This window comes from Gorilla gorilla, chromosome 1 (assembly GCF_029281585.2).
Source record: "Gorilla gorilla gorilla isolate KB3781 chromosome 1, NHGRI_mGorGor1-v2.1_pri, whole genome shotgun sequence".
Lineage (NCBI taxonomy): Eukaryota > Metazoa > Chordata > Mammalia > Primates > Hominidae > Gorilla > Gorilla gorilla.
In genome coordinates, this window is record NC_073224.2 from 227,254,365 (window position 1) to 227,276,651 (window position 22,287).

General features: G+C 43.4%; 2 protein-coding genes across 2 annotated transcripts; both read right to left on the bottom strand.

The window, feature by feature from the left end:
- Positions 1–9,901: 9,901 nt before the first annotated feature.
- Positions 9,902–10,798, bottom strand: LOC101148340 (heterogeneous nuclear ribonucleoprotein C-like 1). The gene has a single exon (XM_019020322.4). The coding sequence runs from the start codon at positions 10,781–10,783 to the stop codon at positions 9,902–9,904; it is 882 nt and encodes a 293-aa protein (XP_018875867.4). The 5' UTR covers positions 10,784–10,798.
- Positions 10,799–19,147: 8,349 nt separating this feature from the next.
- LOC115932946 (PRAME family member 10) lies at positions 19,148–22,087 on the bottom strand. Its single transcript, XM_031006615.3, has 3 exons — positions 21,801–22,087; positions 20,826–21,404; positions 19,148–19,706 (listed from the first exon to the last, which is right to left on the bottom strand). The coding sequence occupies exons 1-3, from the start codon at positions 22,085–22,087 to the stop codon at positions 19,148–19,150; spliced, it is 1,425 nt and encodes a 474-aa protein (XP_030862475.3).
- Positions 22,088–22,287: the final 200 nt, after the last annotated feature.

Sequence of the window (22,287 nt, forward strand, 5' to 3'; positions counted from 1 at the left end):
TCTGACAAATCTGCAAGGAAAAACTCTACAGCACAATCCAGCAAAAAGGCAAGTTCCTCAGGCCAATCCCCTGCAACCCCCAATTCTCCCAGGGCCAAAGTCATTTCTCTAGCGTGTGTGAAAGAGCCCTCAGTTTACTCCAGTTCCTTTCTGCAATAAGTGGCCACAGAGACATAGTTCTACCCTTCTGGTACCATGAAGAATGTGTCCCAACTTCTAAAGAGCAGGGAAGATCCCTCCTAGTCCATGAATTATTAGCCACTGATCCACTAAACTCATAGCACTGGCAAATGTTACCGAGGATCTCTGAAGCTCAGATCTCATACCCAGCTAATCTTTTATTTTTTGACTTTTTGTAAAGACAGTGGGTTTCACTATGTTGTCCAGGCTGGTCTTGAACTCCTAGACTCAAACAATCCACCCACTTTGGCCTCCCAAAGTGCTGGGATTGTAGGTATGAGCCTCTGCCTGGTCTCATTATTGAAAATTTCAGCGAGAAGCTTTGAAAGCTATGTGACAGTGTTATGCATCATTGGCAAGACACAGATGTTTCCAATACACACCTCTCACACATATTCAAAATGAACCACTTTGGCTGTGTGCAGTGACTCACACCTGTAATCCCAGCACTCTGGGAGGCAGAGGCAGGTGGATTATCTGAGGTCAGGAGTTTGAGACCAGCCTGGCCAACATGGTAAAACCCTACCTCTACCAAAATTACAAAAATTAGACAGGTGCAGTGGTCTGTGCCTATAATCCAAGCTACTAGGGAGGCTGAGGCAGGAGGATCGCTTGAACCCAGGAGGCAGAGGTTGCAGTGAGCTGACAATACTCCACTGCACTCCAGCCTGTGAAATAGGCTAGATTCAAAAAAAAAAAAAAAAAAAAAGAAAGAAAAGAGAGAGAGAGAACTACATTTGATTCGACTTCTTAAACTCTACCCAGTTAATCCTGATTGGATTTTTGGCTTTCTTCCAGATTAACTGATTGAATTAGATATTCATCCATGAAAGTGAAAGATTTAGGGATAGGGTGAAAGTCCAGGAGTCATTCACTGATTCCCTCCACAAACATGGAGGTTTACTAATATGTGTCCTTCATAGTCCTGAGTGTGAGATAGGGAAGTGTTGACTCTCTTCCTGATATTAGACAGAAAGAAAGAAAACTTGAAAGTATCTTTGTTGAGGGATCCTTGGCCACATCAAATTTATCAAAATATTTCAGAGTTAAAACAGTTTTCAAAGACGGAGTTGACAGTCCCCAAGAAAACACAATAGAAATCTTCATGTATCCAATGATCACCTGCATGGTATAATCTAATTTTTTTTGGTGTGGGTGAAGCAGAGTCTCACTTTGTTGCCCAGGCTGGAGTGCAGCGGCTCCATCTCAGCTCACTGTAACCTCCGCCTCTGAGATTCAAGCAATCCTCATGCTTCAGCCTTCCACGTAGCTGGGATTACAGGCATGCACCCCCACAGCCATGTCTCCATTCGGGAGGAAGAATTACAGTGAGGATGTGATTGGTTTAAAATTAAGGTCAAAGATTCTCTTTGGTTAAGGTTTTTTGTTTGTTTGCTTTTGTTTTTGTTTTTGTTTTTAGCAGGCTCTTACTCTGTTGCCCAGGCTGGAGTACAGCAGTGGTGTGAGCATGGCTCACTGCAGCCTCAATCTTCTGGGCTCAAGTGATTCTCCCATGTCAGCAAACCAAATAGCTGGGAATACAGATGCATGCTACCCTGCCTGGCAAATTAAAAGATATATATATTTTGTAGAGGCTGACCACCATTGGCTCACGGCTGTCATTCCAGCACTTTGGGGGGCTGAGGCAGGAGGATCACTTGATGTCAGGAGTTTGAGAGCAACCTGGCCAGCATGGTGAAACCCCACCACTACTAAAAATACAAAAATTAAGCAGGCATGGTGGCAGAGGGATGTAATACCAGCTACTCAGGAATCTGAGGCATGAAAATTGCTTGAGCCTGGGAGGAAGAGGTTGCAGTGAGTTGAGCTCTTGCAACTGCACTCCAGCCTTGGCAACAGGGTGAGACTCCATCCCCCCTTCAAAAAAAGAATGTTTTGTAGAGATGTGTTTTTGCCATGTTGCCCAGGTTGGTCTCAAACCCCTGGGCTCAAATGATCCTCCCGCTTTGGCCTCCCAAGGTGTTGAAGTTATGGGCATGGGTCATTGCTCCCATCAAGAATTTTGAAATGACATAAACCAAAGCACAATCCAATTTTTTGAAATAAAGACAAAACTGCCTGTAATAGAGGAAAAATTTCAAATCTTCAAATTGTTCATATATATATATAAAAGACAGATATAGCTCGGTGCCATCATAGGCTGCACTGCCCCCATCCCAGACCGGCTGACTATAGGTCAGATGCGAGTGTCCTTCCAGAAATGAGTGACTTACCAGATCTGGACTGAGTTTGCAGGGTGCTTAGACCTCAGGAAGAACCAAGCAGGAACTCCAGACTTGAAGACTTTGGGTCTCTCCTGTGGGTCTTCAGAAACTTTTATTGATCTTTCTAATCACAACTCCCACCCACACCCATCCATCTATCCAGTGCTTGCTTCCAGTCAAAAAGTGCTATCTGATTGCATTTCTGAAGCTCCACCCAGTTAATCTTGATTGGGTTTTTGGCTGTCCCCAGATTACTGGATTGAATCAGATATCCATTCATATCAGCTATCCATATTAAGTTCATGAATCAAGAAATTGACAGTGTTAGGAATAGGGTGGAAATCAAGAATTCACTCATTAAAGGCCAGGTGAGGTGGCTCACACCTGTAATCCCTGCACTTTGAGAGTCCAAGTTGGCTGGATCACCTGAGGCCAGGCGATCAAGACCTGCAAGGCCAACATGGTGAAACCCCATCTCTACAAAAACACAAAAATTAGCCTGGCATGATGGCAGGTGCCTGTAATCCAGCTACTCAGGAGGCTGAGGTGGGAGAATCACTTGAATCCGGGAGGCAATGGTTGCAGTGAGCCAAGATTGCACCATTTCACACCGTTCTGGGTGACAGAGGTAGACTTTGTCAAAAAAAAAAAAAAAAAAAAAAAAGAATTCATTCATTCATGAACTCCGCAAACACTGATGGAATTTTACTGATATATGACCTATATAGTCCTGAGTTTGAGGCAGGGAAGTGTTTGATCTGTTCCGGATATTAGACAGAAAAACAAAACCTGAAAGTAGTGTTGGGAGATCTTTGGCCACATTAAAATTAAAATTAAAATTAAAATTAAAATTAAAATTAAAATTATAAAATTGTTTTATAGTTAAAACAGCTTTATAAAAACAGAGGAGTCATCCCTACAAAATCAGAAAAAAATCTCCATGTATCGAATGGTCTTGTGGGTTTTATATCACCTAAGGTAGCAATTTATTTGCTCATGCTGGTGGAAGAGAGGTGCCACTGAGGGCTTGAGTGGTCTCAGGGCTTAGGTTAAGGCTTGTCTGGAAGAAATTGAAACCGTATCTCTAAACTTTATAAATTTGATCAGTGAAAAAGAGAGGGGGAGGAACAAAAACAAACCAAGCTTGCAGCGCATTCAGCATTCACCAGGAGGTCAGCTTGCCCTCTGACCTGCTTCCTCATGGTTGCTGGCAGCCTATTGTCCCAAAATCATGTAGAACTTAGACTACAATTCCCCTTAACTATGCTGCAGACAACAATTTAAGCATTGCGAAACATTAACTTTTTCATTTGAGATATTCTTTCAAGTTCTGCATGTCAGTGAAATTACTGATGCCAGCTGATCTGAAGGGCCCTGCAAGGCATCAACTCACCAAAGAATGCTGTTCTGATATCGTGATAACTTCATACCTCTTATTGCCATCAAACTACACCAACTTTCCAGCCCCTTGTTATCCAGGATCCACTGGAAACCCTCAGTACTCCTTGGGGAGATGAATTTGAGGATCTCCTCCTAGCTTCTCATTCAGCCACCTTGTGATCATTAAACTTTCTGCTGCAAACCCTGCTGTCTCAGAATATTGGTGAGCTACTGTGCAGCAGGCATAGGAACCTGATGGCTCTGTAACAAATTTATGTCAAAATTATAAAGGGAAGTGAAGGTGGAGGCTGGTCAGTGTTGAGCTGGGTGTTTTAATGGAATCCTGGGAGTGAACGAAGACTTGGTAAATGTGTTGGGGGTTATTGAGAGGGTGGAGGAGGAATCTTTCCAACATTGCACTGAGGCTCCCTTGGTTTTCATACTTGTGACCAAGAATGTGTCTTTCAAAATAATTTATGTAATTCTCCTCATTTTTCCTTTCAAAACCTTTGTCTTCCTTTACCTCCCCGAATAATCTCACATCTACTCCCATGGCTTTGCTCATTTCATAATAAAAATCCTTTTTTTTTTTTCTGTGGAGTCTCTTTCTCTGTTAAGTAGACCATATATTTTGTTGCCACACAAGATGAGTAACCTAGTTTTATGGAGAGAAAGGGACAAAAGAATCCCAATCTTCATCAGCTAGGGGTGATATGAAGGTCAGGATTATTCTTTGTCATATCTGCACCTGCATATTGCCAGTGAAAACCTGCAGGTCACATTAGGTAGACTTCCAAATTAATCATCTGTGGAAGGTCTTATGATTGGCTTACATCCTGTCCCTGAGTAAAGAATCTGATCTTGACTTCATGAGTGCCTGAGACTCTTCAAGTACTGATGAAGGCTTCACCCAGTGACAGTGAGAAGGACACTGATTTGATTCTGATCGTGAAGTTTTGCTGGTTGTCTTGCAAGGAAAATATTTTTGCCTGTCATGTTGTCATCTAAAGTCAATGATTGTAACCTCTGTATTGTCCCTTCCAATGGAAAAAACAAAAACAAAAAAGCTCAACTCTATTAGAGCCTTGCCAGGATAAAACAAAAGAAAATTAAAGAAAAAAACAACTGATAGGAGGAGTCCCATTCCCTTCTTTCAACCTTTCTTATAAAAGCATTCCAACTTGTAACAGACTTTGGAAAACACTCATTTTGTCAGTGTGTGTCTTCCAGGTCGATCCTGACATTCAGCTTCCAATGAAGCTTTATTTAATTATTTCTGCCTCAACTGCCTTAACGTCTATTGACAACAGCTTGCACGGTAATGGAATTACCATGGGAATTGGGGTGGGAAGAAAAAATATTTCTGTGTGTTTTATAAAGTAATCCTTGCATGCCATCTCCATTGAAGAAAGAATAGTTTCCTCTCTAAATATGTCCTGAGTATTGATGCATCCAGTAAATAAAACTATTATTTCATACAGTAGAGCTATAGATGCATTCTATTTGCCTCTAGAGTTTCCAATGAACCAATGCCTAGTTTCAGTAAGTTCTCTGATTATATGGCAGAGGGTAACATGGTCATGTTCTGACTCTATATCTATGTCGATATCTATAGCATTCCCATCTACATAATGCGTGTCAAACCAAAGAGTTTGATTCTAGTGGGAGTCTGGAACACTATCTAGGTTAGACCCAGTTACACTAATGTTTTCTAGGCATAGAGATAAATTAGCAGTAATGAAATCAATAATAGTCATAGGCCACCCATTTGCACCTATAGCTTCTTCTCAGTACCAAGTCATTTAATTATCAATATTAACCAACCTTCCAAAGGAAGGATAACAAACCTTATCATGAAGTTAGCATCCTCAATTGCTACCCAACTGTGTATGAGAACAGGTTCTACTATTATTTGTGATCCTTCCCTTTCATGTAAATGACTCCATAGCCAGCAATTGCTTTGGTTAGTGAGAGTGGCTACATTTTGAAGAGGAGACCTTAGAAAGTGTTTGCTTTGAGTGGTGAAAGTACCTAACAATATAAAATACAGGTTTGAGAATTTTGTGTTAATACAAAACAAAACCAAGTCTCAGTCAATGGAAGAAGATCAAATGGAGTCTTGCTCCATTGTCTTGGAAAAGCTGTCTACCATGTGATGATGTCTGCTTCTAGGGAAGGCTTTTCCTCGGATATCTTTAAATTTCAGTCATCTGGTACGGTCCCATCCATTGCTGCTCATGCACAGATTTCCCTTGGTGTCATTTCTAAAGGATGCAATCTCCAAATGCTAGGGCAGGAAGATCTAAGCATCACTGAAAGCCTCCTTCACCTACTGGAAATAGTCTTTGAAATTCTGCATCAAGGTCTTGCAGTATTGATTCATATTGTTACTGAATGATGGGATCACTCTCTTAAGTGCATAGAACCCAATACTATGACACCATCTTTGAGAAAAGAAAAAAAGATTCAGCCAGGTGTGGTGGCTCACGCCTATAATCCCAGCACTTTAGGAGACCAAGGCAGGCAGATCCCGACGTCAGGGGTTCGAGACCAACCTGGCCAACATGGTGAAACCCCGCTTCTGCCAAAAATTCAAAAATTATCTGGGTGTGGTGGTGTGTGCCTGTAATCCCAGCTACTTAGGTGGCTGAGGCAGGAGAACCCCTTGAACCTGGGAGGCAGAGGTTGCAGTGAGCCAATGTAGCACCACTGTACTCCAGCCTGGGCAACAGAGACTCTGTCTCAAAAATAAATAATAATAATCCAGTTTTCTTTGTCAGTTTAGCTAATTTTAGTTTCAAGATACCATTTGTTCACTCAACCTTTATAGAATACCAAGGATAATGAAGTTAATGCTAGTGTCATTGGATCTGAAAAATTTTATCTGTGTGATAACCTGCCCAGTAAACTGAATTCTCATACCATTAGAGATTTCTCCAGAATTGTCCCAGAAAGGAAACACATTTTATAATCACTTATTTGCTATGACTGCATCATCAGCCTTTCTAAAAAGGTAAGCTGCAACTCATCCTGAAAATGGAAACACAATCACAAGAATTCTAGCCTTTTTACACGGCTCACTGTCATCATTGGTCCATGACAACCCCCTTTCTTGCAGCTATATATGTGTATGTCTACCTATTCATATCTATATCTAGATCTATCTGTTTCCCTTTATTACCATTATTCACTTCCACTCCCCTTTCCATATATAGCCACTCTAGTCTTTGACCTAGCCTTGAATTTGCATGTGACCTTATATAATATAAGTATATGGAAAGTATATAGAATATATACTTGCATTTTTATGTGTATTTATTTTAATCCACATATATGCTATAGCATAGGGTGCTAGAGAAGAGGGCCTCACAATTAATTGTCCAGTCCTGGACACTTTGGAGAGTGAATGGACATGCTGTTATAATTATTAGTAGCAGTATTTTTTGGAGATGGAGTCTTGCTCTGTGGCCAGGCTGGAGTGCAAAGGTGCTATCTTGGCTCAATGCAACCTCCACCTCTTGGGTTCAACTGTTTCTCCTGCCTCAGCCTCCCAAGTACCTGAGATTACAGGTGCCTACCACCACGCCCAGCTATTTTTTGTATTTTTAGTAGAAATGGAGTTTCTCCATGTTGGCCAGGCTGGTCTCGAACTCCTGCTCTCAGGTGTTCCACCTGCCTCGGCTTCCCAAAGTGCTGGGATTACAGGTGTGAGCCACCGTGCCTGTCCTCTCACGTGCCTTTTTAAGCTGATGGGAAAATGACACCCAGGTTAATTTATGGCCATTGTGGGAATTATTGGAAATCTTTAAGACTGTTTTTCTTACAAAACCACAATGGTAGGATTAAACAGTCTGAATGGGATGCTAGCATGTAGAGCCTTCTAAACTCTTTCTCTCCCTTTTTGAGGAATTTGGGATCTGCCTACTGATTACAATTAATTGGATTTTTTTTAACTGCTTGGTTAAGATTTTTTTTTTTTTCGACAGAGTCTGACTCTGCTGCCCAGGCTGGAGTACAGCAGTGGTGTGAACATGGCTCACTGCAGCATCAATCTTCTGGGTTCAAGGGATCCTCCCACCTCAGCCACCCAAATAGCTGGGACTACAGATGCATGCCACCATGTGTAGGGAAAAGAAAGATAGATCAGACTGTTACTGTGTCTATGTAGAAAAGGAAGACATAAGAAACTCCATTTTGACCTGTATCCTGAAGAATTGCTTTGCCCTGAGATGCTGCTAATCTGTAACTTTGCCCCAACCTTGAGCTCACAAAAACACGTGTTGTATGGAGTCAAGGTTTAAGGGATCTAGGGCAGTGCAGGATGTGCCTTGTTAACAGTATGTATACAGGCAATATGCTTGGTAAAATCATTGCCATTCTCCATTCTCCATAAACCAGGGGCACAATGCACTGTGGAAAGCCACAGGGACTTCTGTCCTGGAAAGCCAGATATTGTCCAAGGTTTCTCCCCATGTGATAGCCTGAGATATGGCCTCTTGGGATGGAAAAGACCTGACCATCCCCCAGCCCGACACCCGTGAAGGGTCTGTGCTGAGGAGGATTAGTAAAAGAGTAAGGCCTCTTGCAATTGAGATAAGAGGAAGGCCTCTGTCTCCTGCCTCCCCCTGGGAACGGAATGTCTCAGGATAAAACCCGATTGCAGATTTGTTCTATTCTGAGATAGGAGGAAAACTGCCCTGTGGTGTGAGGTGAGACATGTTGGCAGCAATGCTGCTCTGTTATTCTCTACTCCACTGAGATGCTTGGGTGGAGAGAAGCGTACATCTGGCCTACATGCACATCCAGGCAGAGTACCTTCCCTTGAACTTATTTGTGACACACATTCCTTTTCTCACATGTTTTATGCTGAGCACCGGTCCCCTGGGCCCACTGTTCTTTCTCCATACTTTGTGTCTTATTTCTTTTCTCAGTCTCTCATCCCACCTGATGCAATATACCCACAGGTGTGGAGGGGCTGCTTCTCTTCAACCATGCCCATCTAATTTTTTAAAAAAGAGGCAGGGCATTGGTGGCTCACTGGTGTAATCCCAGCCCTTTGGGAGGCCAAGGCAGGTGGATCACTTGAGGTTAGGAGTTCGAGACCAGCCTGGCCAACATGGTGAACTGCCATCTCTACCAAAAATATAAAAATGAACTGTGCATGGTGGCGGGTGGCTATAATCCCAGCTACTCAGGAGGCTGAGGCATAAGAATTGCTTGAGCCTGGGAGGTGGATGTTGGAGTGAGCTGAGATTGTGCCACTTCATTCCAGCCTGGGTAACAGAGTGAAACTCCACCCCACCCCTCAAAACAAATGTTTTGTAAAGATAGGGTTTTGCCATGTTGCCCAGGTTGGTCTCGAACCCCTGGGCTCAAATGATCCTCCTGCCTTGGCCTCCCAAAGTGTTGGAATTACAGGCATGAGTCACTGCTCCCACCAAGAATTTTTTTCTTTAAATTCCTGGTTTAATAAGGACTTGTTTATTTTGAGGAGAAAAGGTCCCAAACATGGAGCTGTTCACAAAAATAACCCACAGTATCAACTTTAGAAAACACATTTTAAGAGTATAACACTAATTATTTTTCTGAGGATGCATTTGACATGCCAACTCTCATTCACAAAAATACATTGTTAGATTTTTGTTGAACTGCCCCACACAGCACACTGACATGGGGTGTAACACACATACTTCTAACTCCAAGCTGCTTTCAGGAGCTGCTCAACTCAATGAGATTGCCTTTGCAGTTAGGGAAGCAACTACTGAACTTATGTATGAAAGAAAAGAACTGTATTCCCTGCATAAAAAGAAATTATTTTGGAGACAGTTGATAAAAACCATACATCCTTTTTACTGTTAAGTCATAAAGAAGTGTCAAAATTAAAAGCAAAAATTACAGGGTAAGACTTAGGAAAACTACTAGGGGTGTCAAGGGAAGTGAAAATGGGACTAGGCGCAGGGCAATATGAATTAATGAATGTGGGAAGGACAAGGATGGGGAGAACAGTAAGCAAGTGCTGAAGATACTAAGGGAGAGGATCTGGTGAAAAATTTGTTGTTAGACAAGCGCCTAGGTAAAGAAACAATGGGATAAGATTTCTCAACCCCACTATGTGCTTAAGAGTCATCCTGGCCATTCGCCCTGTCTCTGTTATCCTCTCCTTCCTCAGCCCCTTTTTCATCATCCTTGTTCAACTCCAGCTGGTTGTCCCCCTGATCTTCATTATCATCATCATACAGTAGGTCCCCCTCCTCAACAGAGTCTTCTGCACCCCCCTCAGACTCCATCTTCACATGAGTCTCATCTTTCTTCATGGAGCTACTGCTCTGCTCCTCTTCTGACTTAGCATTTTTCACCTCTACCTCTTGTTTGCTCTGTTCCTTTTCAATTTTTTCCAGGTTTTCCAGGAGAGAATCCACTTTCTGTTTTATCTGGGTCAACTCCTGCTTAATGGCCTGAAGGTCATCTCCTTTCAACTTTTCAGACTTGGAAGATCCCCGCTTTCCACTCTTAGAATTGAAGCCACTTTTGCCCCTTCGTGAGGTGTTTCCTGATACACGCTGACGTTTCGAGGGCACTACAGCCAGAGCAATGGGAGGAGGAGGAGGTACACGTGCTGGGAAACTGTACATCCCATCATAATAATGCCGTTGAAAGCCATAGTCCAAGTCAAAAGAGGAGCCGTACATCTCCGCTGCTGATCGTTTCACACCTGCGCTTCCTCGATTCACCTTTGGCTCTGCAGCCAGGTTAATATCCACAACCTGGCTAGCAATCATTCTGCCATCCTCTCCTGCTACAGCAGCCCGGGCATTTTTCTCCTTATCATATTGAACGAAGGCAAAGCCCTTATGAACAGAGCAGCCTGCAATTTTGCCATACTTGGAAAAGATCGCCTCCACATCCGATTTCTTGACAACAAGAGTGTTGAGATTCCCAATGAACACACGGGAGTTCATGGAGTGAGGATCCATCTTGTTGGTAACGTTGCTGGCCATTGTGTTGGATGATAAGGTTTCTCAAAAAGCCAAAAACAGGAGGCGGGAGAGAGAAGAGATTCGATTCTAAGTCTCCTACTGCCGGGTTCTACGTGGAGAAGCTGACTGCAGCTCGAGGCCAGAAATGCGGCCAAAACAGCTCAGTCTTCACCTCTTCACAAAATGGCTCCCAACAAGAATTCTGAAATGATGTAAAGAAAAGCACAATCAACATTTTTGAAATAAGGACAAAACTGCATTTAGAAAAAAAAGATCAAAGCTTGAAACTGTTCTTATGAAAAAAAGAAAAAAAGACAGGATATAGCTCTGCGCTGTCGTAGGCGGCACTGTCACCATTCTAGATCGGCTGACTGTAGGTCAGATGGGAGTTTCCTTACAGAAATTAGTGACTTACCAGATCTGGACTCAGTTTGCAGGGTGCTCAGACCTCAGGAAGAACCAAGCAGGAACTCCAGGCTTGAAGACTTTGGGTCTCTCCTGCGGGTCTTTAGAAGTTTTTATTGACCTTTCTAATCACAACTCCTACCCACGCCCTTCCACGTATACACTGCTAGGCTCCAATCAAAAAGCAATATCTGATTGCATTTCTGAAGCTCCATCCAGCTAATCCTGATTGGGTTTTTGGCTTTCCGCAGATGAATGGATTTAACCAGATATCCATTCATATCACATATCCATATTCATTTCATGAATGGAGAAATTGACAGCATTAGGGATAGAGTGGAAGTCAAGAATTCATTCATTTAAGGCCAGCTGAGTTGGCTTATGCTGGTAATCCAAGCACTTTGGGAGGCCAAGGCAGGCAGATCACCTGAGATCAGGAGTTCAAGACAAGCTTGGCCAATATGGTGAAACCCTGTCTCTACAAAAATACAAAATTAGCGGGGCATGATGGCGGCTGCCTGTAATCCAGATTCTTGGGAGGCTGAGGTGGGAGAATTGCTTGAACCCAGGAGGCTGAGGTTGCAGTGAGCTGAGATGGCACACTGCCCTCCAGACTGGGTGACAGAGGGAGACTCTGTCAAAAAAAAAAAAATAGAGTGCCTTCATTCATGAACTCCATAAGCACTGATGGAATTTTACTGATATGTCACCTTCATAGTCCTGAGTGTGAGGCAGGGAAGGGCTTGATCTGTTCTGGACATTAGACAGAAAAATAAAACCTGAGAATAGTGTTGTTGGGAGATCTTTGGCCACATCAAAATTATAAAAATGCTTTATAGTTAAAATAGCTTTATAAAAACAGAGAAGTCATCCCTACAAAATACGAATAAAAATCTCCATGTATGGAATGGTCTTGTGGGTTTTACATCACCTAAGGTAGCAGGAAATATGCTCATGCTGGTGGAAGAGAGGTGCTACTGAGGGTGTCAGTGGTCTCAGGGTTTAGGTTAAGGCTTCTCTGGAAGAAATTGAAACCATACATATAAACTTTGTGAATTTAATCAGTGAAGAAGGAGGGGGAGAAACAAAAATAAACCAAGCTTGCAACACATTCAGCATTCATCATGAGGTCAGCTTGAACTGCTTCCTCATGGTTGCTGGCAGCCTACTGTCCCAAAATCATGTAGACCTTAAATTACAGTTCCCTTTAACTGCCCTACAGACAACAATTTAAGCATTGTGAAGCATTAACTTTTTCATTTGACATATTCTTTCAGGTTCTGCATGTCAGTGAAACTACTGATGCCAGGTGATCTGAAGGGCCCTGCAAGGCACCAACTCACCAAAGAATGCAGTTTCAACATCCTGATGACTTCATACCTCTTACCGCTACACCAACTTTCCAGCCGCTTGCTATCTGGGATCCACTGGAAACCCTCAGTACTCCTTGGGGAGATGAATTTGAGGATCTCCTCCTAGCTCATCATTCAGCCACCCTGTGATCATTAAACTCTGCTGCAAACCCTGCTGTCTCAGAATATTGGTCAGCTACTGTGCAGCAGGCATAGGAACCTGATGGTCCTGTAATAAAATCATGCCAAAATTACCAATCTTATCATGAATTTAGCATCCTCAATTGCTACCCAACTGTGTATGAAATCAGGTTGTAATATTAGCTGTGATCCTTCCCTTTCATCTAAACGACTCCATAGCCAGCAATTGCTTTGGTTAGTGACAGTGGCTACATTTTGAACAGAAGATCTTAGAAAGTGTTTGGTTTGAGTGGTGGAACTACCTAACAACATAGAATATAGGTTTGATAATTTTGTGTTAATACAAAACAAAACCTAGTCTCAGTCAATGGAAGAAGATCAAATAAAGTCTTGTTCCATTGTCTTGGAAAAGCTGTCTACCAGGTGATGATGTCTGCTTCTAGGGAACGCTTTTCCTTGGATATCCTTAATTTTAAGTCACCTGGTACAGTCCCATCCAGTGCTGCTAATGGGCAGATTTTCCTTGGTGTCATTTCTAAAGATGCAAACTCCAAACGCTAGGGCATGAAGGTCTAAGCATCACTGAAAGCCTCCGTCACCTACTGGAAATAGTCTTTCAAATACTGCATCAAGGTCTTGCAGTATTGAGTCACATTGTTACTGAATGATGGGCTCACTCTCCTAAGTGCATAGAAGCCAATACTATGACACTATCTTTTGAGAAAAGAAAAAAGATTCAGCTGGGTGTGGTGGCTCACATCTATAATCCCAGCCCTTTAGGAGGCTGAGGCAGGCAGATCACGAGGTCAGGGGTTCAAGACCAACCTGGCCAACATGGTGAAATCCTGTTTCTGCTAAAAATACAAAAATTAGCTGGGTGTGATGGGGTGCGCCCATAATTCCAGCTACTCAGGAGGCTGAGGCAGGAGGGTCTCTTGAACCTGGGAGGTGGATTTTGCAGTGAGCTGACATAGCACCACTGTACTCCAGCCTGAGCAACAGAGGCTCAGTCTCAAAAGAATATTAATAATAATAATCCAGTTTTCTTTGTTAGTTTAGCTAATTTTAGTTTCAAGATACCATTTGTTCTTGAATACCTTTGCAGAATACCAAGGATAATGAAGTTAGTGGTAGTGCCATTGAATCTGTAAAATTTTACCTGTGTGATCACCTGCCTAGTAAACTGAGGTTTCCTACCATTGGAGATTTCTCCAGAGATGCCCCAGAAAGGAAACACATTTTATAATCATTTATTTGCTATGACTGTGGCATCAGCCTTTCTAAAATGGTAAGCTACAACCCATCCTGAAAACAGACAGACAATCACAAGAATTGTAACCTTTTTACCTGGCTCACTGTTATGATTGGTCCATGACATTCCTCTTTCTTACAGCTAGATGTGTGTATGTCCATCTATTCATATCTATATCTATATCTATTTCCTTTTATTACCATGATTCATTTCCACTCCCCTTTCCATAGATAGCCACTCTACTCTTTGACTTAACCTTGAATTTGGATGTGACCTTATAGGATATAAGTATATGGAAAGTATATAGAATATATACTGGCATTTCATATGTGTATTTATTTTAATCCACATGTATGCTATAGTGTATGGTGCTACAGAAGATGGCCTGACAATTAATTGTCCAGTCCTGGACACTGGAGAGTGAATGAACATGCTGCTATAGTTAATTTTCTTTCTTTTCTTTTTTTTTGGAGATGGAGTCTCACTCTGTTGCCAGGCTGCTGGAGTGTAATGACATGATCGCGATTCACTGCAACCTCCACCTCCTGGATTTGAGCGATTCTCTTGCCTCAGCCTCCACTCTACCTGGGATTACAGGCACCCGCCACCATGCCTGGCTATTTTTTCTATTTTTATTAGGATGGGGTTTCACCATATTGGCCAGGCTGGTCTCAAACTCCTGACCTCAGGTGATCCACCCACCTCACCCTCCCAAAGTGCTGGTACTATGGGCATGAGCCATCTTGTCCGGCCTTGTTATAATTAAGATTTTCAGAACAACAGGGTGAATGAAGGCTTATAATCAACTTAACTATAGACCTTGGTCTCTTACCAAATTTTTAATAATATATCTTTCAAATGTAATAAGAATAAAAGTATTGCTTGCCCTATGTCAAATCCAGCTTAAAGTAATTAAATAGATTAACTCATAGCACTCTGTGAAATCAATATTGTGATTATTCCTTTTTATGGGTGAGTGAGCTGGGGCACAGAGGTTAAGTAAGTTGGGTAAGATCACACAGCCATTGGCCACCGAGCCTGATTTGAACCTAAATTAATCAATCTGGATCTGGAATCTTTACTACTAACCAAAGTATCTACATGCCTCTAAATCCTAAGCTGCTGAGGGTCTTACCTTGTTTCATATCTCAGTAGGAAGGGAGCTAATGTTTATCCATTACATTTGATGTTTAATGCAAATTTTTAATATATAACATTTCATTTTCCAAAATATGTTATTATACATTTACTTTGATTTTTCTGCAATTCTTTTCTGCATTTTTTAGGAACCTTGCTTTTCCTCCTTTAATTTGTTAGTGTGGTGAATTATGCATAGATTTTTCTGAGATTGTCTGGCATTCCTGGAATGGCCATTATATATTACTTTCTTTTCCTTTTTTTTTTTTTTTAAGACCCAGTTTCACTCTTGCTGCCCAGGCTGGAGTGCAATGGCGTGATCTCGGCTGACTGCAAATCTGCCTCCTGGGTTCAAGGGATTCTCCTGCCTCAGCCTCCTGAGTAGCTTGGATTACAGGCACCCACCGCCACACCTAGCTAATTTTGTATTTTTAGTAGAGATGGGTTTTCTCCATTTTGGTCAGGCTGGTCTCAAACTCCCGACTTCGGGTGATCCACCCACCTTGGCCTCCCAAAGTGCTGGGATTACAGGTGAGATTCAGAATGCCTGGCTATATAATACTTTCTAATGCACTGTTGCATTTATTAGCTGACATTTTATTAAGAACTTTGCTGTCTTGCTCCAGATCACAGAAAAAAAGGCTTTCAATTTCCACATTCAGTATGATGTTGGCTGTGGGTGTGTGAAAAATACCCTTTATTATTCTCAGGTGTTTTGTGGAGAGTTTTATCATAAAGAGATGTTGGCCAGTTGCAGTGGCTCACCGGTGAAACAGTGAAAAGCCTTCTCTACTAAACATACAAAAAAAAATTAGCTAGGCATGGTGGTGTGTGCCTGTAACCCCAGCTACTCAGGAGGCTGAGTCAGGAGAATCGATTGAACCTGGGAGGTGGAGGTTGCAGTGAACTGAGATTGCACCACTGCACTCCAGCCTAGGTGAAAGAGTGAGGCTCTGTCTCAAAAAAAAAAAAAAAAAAATCCTTTCAGGACAAAACCTTGTTCACTCGTGGTCTATATTTAATGTGCTTCCACTAGAAGTGAGAAATTCTCATAGTTTACATAATATTTTAAAATTATCAATCACTCCAAAGGCATATCTACTATTTGTAAAAATATTAACTACTTTGACTATATGACAAGCTCTAGTAGGGGTGTATCTTACTGTAAATTGTTCTGATATAAACTCTAAAATAAATGCAACAGAATTAACCAACTTTTAAAACAGGAAAAATAGGCTGGGAGCGGTGGCTCACGTCTGTAATCCAGCACTCTGGGAGGCCAAGTCAGGCAGATCACAAAGTCAGAAGATGGAGACCATGTTGGCCAACATAGTGAAACCCCATCTCTACTAAAAAATATAAAAATTAGCCAGGCATGGTGGCACAGGCCTGTAATCCCAGCTGCTTAGGAAGCTGAGACAGGAGAATCATTTCAACTACAGAGTCAGAGGTTAGAGTGAGCTGAGATCTCGCCACTGCACTCCAACCGGGGTAGCAGAGTGAGACTCCGTCTCAAAAAAAAAGAAGGCGGCCGGTCGCGGTTGTGGCTCACGCCTGTAATCCCAGCACTTTGGGAGGCCAAGGCAGGCAGATCACGAGGTCAAAAGATTGAGACCATCCTAGCCAACATGGTGAAACCCCATCACTACTAAAAAATAAAAATATTAGCTGGGCATGGTGGCGTCCGCCTGTAGTCCTAGCTACTCAAGAGGCTGAGGCAGGAGAATCGCTTGAACCCAGGAGGAGGAGGTTGCAGTGAGCCAAGATCGCGCCACTGCACTCCAACCTGGTGACAGAGCGAGACTCCATCTCAAAACAAACAAACAAAAACAAAACAACAACAAAAAAACCCCAAAAAGCTGGAAAAATAAATTCTGAAAGAATTTCCATCTCTATGAGTTCATTTTCAGTGATAGCATTTCCTGCTTGGCATTTTTCTCCTACATTTTTGGCATAAAATCTATCAACAAAAGTATAAACCCAGGTTTGTGTAATAGAATGTTACACAATATTCATACTTTCCTCAGGCTTTTTCCACCCTGCTGTAGTCATTCACTTTTAGGCTTTCCCAGGTCCTAATACATTTGTGTCAACTGATATAAACCAGGTAACCCACAGTCACAGCCTCCTGCGAGGATTCTAATTTACTCAGTAGATCGGTGCAGTGACTCACAACTGTAATCCCAGCACTTTGAGAGGCTGAGGTGGGAGGATCACTTGAGGCCAGAAGTTCAAAACCAACCTGGGGAACATTGCAAAACTCTGTCTCTGAACAAATAAAAATAAAAATCCAACAGAAAATAATGGATACTACGGAGAATATGAGAAATGAGAACCCTGGTACAACATTGGTAGTTATGTAAATTAGTACAGCTACTATGAAAAAGTATGGAGTTTCCTCTAAAAACTAAGAATAGGATTATCATACGAACCATAAATCCCACTGCTGGATATATATCCAAAATTAAATAAATACATCCAGGAGATATCTACACTACCATGTTGGTCAGGCTGGTCTTGAACTCATGACCTCAAGTAATCCACCTGCCTCAGCCTCCCAAAATTCTGGGATTACAGGCGTACACCACTGCACCCAGCCTGCACTCCCCTATTTATTGCAGCATTATCCACAATAGCCAAAATATGGAATCAAACAAAGTGTCCATCTACAGATGAATGGATCAAGAAAATGTGGTAAATACACACAATAGAATATCATTCAGCCATAACATGAATGAAATCCTGTCATCTGCAACAACATGGATGGAACTGGAGGGCATTACGTTAAGTGAAGTAAGCCAGATACAGAAAGACAAACATGGCAACTTCTCACTCATATTTGGGAATTAAAAACACGAAACTTAAAAATAGTAAAATGACTGTTATCAGAAGCTAGGAAGGTACTGGGAAACGGATAATAAGAAGGGGATGGTTAATGGGAATAAAAACACAGATAGGAATAAGATCCAGGGTTCAGTAGCACAATAGGGCAAATCATGTTGACAATAGTTCATAGTAAATTTCTACATAATTAAAACAATGGAATTGGAATGTTGCTAACACAAAGAAATGATAAATTCTTGAGATGGTGGCTATCCCTGTTACCATGATTTGAACATTACACATTTTATGCTTATATCAGAATTTCAGGCCAGGTGCAGTGGCTCATGTCTACAATCTGAGCACTTTGGGAGGCTGAGGTGGATGGTTTGCCTGAGGTCAGGAGTTCAAGACCAGCCTGGTCAACATGGTGAAACCCCCCTTTCTACAAAAAATACAAAAAGTAGCCAGGCATGGTGGCGGGTCCCTGTAGTCCCAGCTACTCAGGAGGCTGAGGCAGGAGAATTGCTTGAACCCAGGAGGCAGATTTCTAGAGACCTCTGATGTATAAATGTCTAAAACAGGTTGATCAATCATGGAAGACACCAGAAAGTTTCCATTCAGGTTCCATTTATTTTTGACATTTTTAAATAACCATCCTTGCAGGGGTAACTCCTGCATCACTCTAGAACTTCAGGTTCTATTTCTGACTCTAGGACACAGGTCCCTGAAGGCTTCATCAATGCCAAGTCAGCATTTTTACCCAGTCCTGCCCCTGGCTGAGTCACCTTTGTTTTTCCACTCACAGTGAGCACGTGCCTCAAATATGTGGCTGTGTGCTTCCTTTAAGAAGCGGCTGACCGGGCCCTGCTGCTCACACCTGTAAACCTGGCACTGTGGAAGGCCAAGGTGGTCAGATCACTTGAGGTCAGGAGTTTGAGGTCAGCCTTCGCCAACATCGTGAAGCCCTGTCTCTACTAAAAATACAAAAATTAGCCGGGCGTGGGGGCATACACCCATAACACCAGCTACTTGGGAGGCTGAGGCAGGAGAATCACTTGAACCCAGGAGGTGGTGCTTGGCAGTGAGCTGAGATTGTGCCACTGCACTTCATCCTGAGGGGCACAGTGAGACTCTGTCTCAAAAAATTAAAATAAAATAAAATAAAATAAAAACTATAAAAAATAAAACAAAAATTTAAAAAATGCACCCATGTACAATATTTTAGTTCCCAAGTGTCCAGAAGAAAGCTTATCCATCCCATGAACCAGGCCTTCCCTAGGAGCAAAGATGGAAGTCCATTTTCTCAGATGGCCATGAGCCACAGGTAGGGCAGGGGGTGGGACCAAAGAAGATCCTCTTGGGCTGCCTGACTTCCCTGAGTGTACGCATCAGCTCAGCCCGAATTGGGATGAGGATCTCCCAGTTGACATGACCCTTGTAGTCAAGACTCTCCAGAGGGGCAGGATACAACTCCAGGCCTAACTTGCTCAGCCCACCTGTGTGACACAGCAGGTCTTTCAGAGCATTCATGGAGGTCTCATTTCCATGAAAGTTGAAGGTGGTGAGCTGGGAACAGTGGCTCAGGGCAGGCAGGAGGACCCTGAGTTGGGGGTCCTGGATCCGACAGTCCTCTAAGACGAGGGTCTTGAGAGTAACAGCAACTTTCTCCAGCAGAACGCCAAGGGGCTCAAGATTGGTGGTCCACATTGGGATATGAATCAGACGCAGCTCCTTTAGCTGACTGAGGCTTGGGTACTGAGACAGACACTCCATGTCCCGATCAGTTAGGTAAGCATCACTGAATATAAAGGCCCCCAAAGGGTTCTTGAGGCACCTGGGGAGAGCAAGAAGTTAGTTATGGGCAATGGTGCCAGTTAGAGGAGGGGGGTGGGAAATCATCTCAATGGTAAACTTGAAGTGGGCATTGAGTAATTCTGCACCTTACTACCACACAGGTGTTATAGTAACTGCAATGGGGAAGCCTGTTTCACCCAAGCACAAGTTTGTTCCCATCATCAGATGATGGTCTGCGTGCAAGGTGCTGCCTGATGAAGACTCAGATCATTCAGGGGCAGCTCCATTTTAGGCTCAGTCCTTTCACCCTTGCCTGTGTGATTGGTACCACTCTCACACCTACTCCCTCACCCTCCATCCCAGAAGCATGCACTTCTGATATCAATTATCTTTCCTGGAGTTCAAAACAATGTTTTACAGACAGGGAATTAGAGCAGTTTACTAAGCTGCTGAAGACAGAGCTGCTACTGTGAAATGCACAGGTTTGATGTACTTTCTCTTTTTTTTTTTTTTTTTTTTTTGAGGCAGTCTCACATTGTAGCCTAGGCTGGAGTGTAGTGGCACCAACTCAGCTCACTGCAGCCTCCACTTCCCTTGCCTCAGTCTCCCAAGCAGCTGGGATTACAGGTGCCTGTCTGCATGCCCGGTGACATTTTTTTTGTGTTTTTAGTAGAGACGGGGATTCACTGTGTTGGCCAGACTGGTCTCAAATTCCTGACCTCATGATCTCCCTGCCTTGGCCTCCCGAAGTGCTGGGATTACAGGCATGAGACACCACACCCGGCCACACCTTCCCTTCTTTCATACCATCCTCTGTATGAAGAATATGTTTTCATCATATTAACTTTATACACTGTTCCTCACAAGGAGTTCACAAATGCACCCTCACTAGATCTGAACCCTCAACTAACCGGCTCCCTACACACCTCTCTCTGTGGCATCTACCCCAGGTCATCCCTCTGCCCTTATGTGAGTGGTCTTGTGATACCCACTTCAGGATATAGAGCACTGAAGAGCATAATGAGTTGACATTCTAGCATCCCATTCCCTGTGACATCACCGGCGGCTGGCACACAGTAGATGCCCACTAACATTTACTGTGAAAAAGAACATAAGTCTGTGGTCTGGTCTGCAGAGAAAGCTCACCATCATTTCTTACCTGAGCAGGTGCTCCAGGTGCTCTTTGATATTACTGATCTTTTTTATATAAAGCATCTGGGGGTAGTACAGGCAGAGGAATGGAGAGTCCAAGTGAGGAAGGCATGGCCACTGGACGCTCACGTATAATTCACGCTCATAACCGAAGGCTAAAAAGAGTTCACGAAGATTGCTCATCTGGCTCAGGTAAGGGGCAAACTTTCCTGTTTTATTCAGAGAGGACTTTTTCCAGACTTCCAACTCCTGGATACTGTCTGGGTATATCCTTTCCAATAAATTGCAGAAACTTGAAGTGGACATTGAGTAATTCTGCACCTTATTACAACACAGGTGCACTAGACCTCTTCTGTAGTGGATCCACCCACAAAGGTAGCTCAGGCATTCATCCAGTGTACTTTCCTTTAGGCAGAGGTCTATGAACACCTTCAAAGGCTGGTGCTCTCCCATCCTTGGACAGTCCTCCACTGTCTGCCTCTTACTCATGGCCTCTGGGGAGCAGGAGAGGACCCTGGCTCCAGACCATATGGTCCAGAAATTCTCATCAACATCCCGCAAATCCAGCACTTGAAGTTTCCATCTCCTGTGAGTAACATAGGGGAAAAGCTCAGAATGTAGGCAAGGACCCACCCCTGACCTGAGCTTTCACTCCACATCCAGGACATCAGTCAGCTGCTCCTGTCCTCAGTGCTCCTCCTTCTGTCTCTTCTCCATCGGGTTCCCCCTTGGATTCTGCCTGGTATCCACTTCTAGTACCTTTACTTTCTGCTGGGAGGAAGCAGGCTCCTGTTTCCTCAGTGGACACTGTATGGTGAGCAGTCCTTTCCCAGAGGATCTGGGCAATGGTCAAGGCCTCTCATGGGCACCGTCAGAAGCCTCTGAGTCACCCTAGCTCCCCAACCCCACCACTCCTCCTGAGCCAGCTGTCCCTTCCCTGGATGCCTGGACCCTTCCCCGCAAGCCACATGAGTCACCTCACCTGGGGCGAACCTTCTGGGCCACCAGTGTATCAAGTCCCCTCAGGACAGCTTGCAAGGTCTCCAGATGAGGTGTCTTCATCAGGGATCCCAGAGGGAGGCGGAGGAAGGGCCAGGCCTGCACCATCAGCTTCAGGGCCTCAAAATGTCTCATGCTGAAGGCCTCCATGAACATCAGAGGGAAGACCTCCCTGGGCAGCTCATCCAGGGTGAAGATGGTCAAGAACTGGTTCCTCAGCAGGTTCTGCCCTGCCAGCTCCAGCAGTCTGGGTGGGGCCTGGAGGCTCATTCTGACAAATCTCCGAGGAAAAACTCTAGAGGACAATCAAGTGAAAAGGCAAGTTTCTCGGGCCATTCCCCAGCAACCCCCACTTCTCCTAGGGCCAAAGTCATTTCTCTAGCACGTGTGAAAGAGCCCTCAGTTTACTCCAGTTCCATTCTGCAATAAGTGGCCACAGAGGCATAGTTCTACCCTTCTGGTACCAAGAA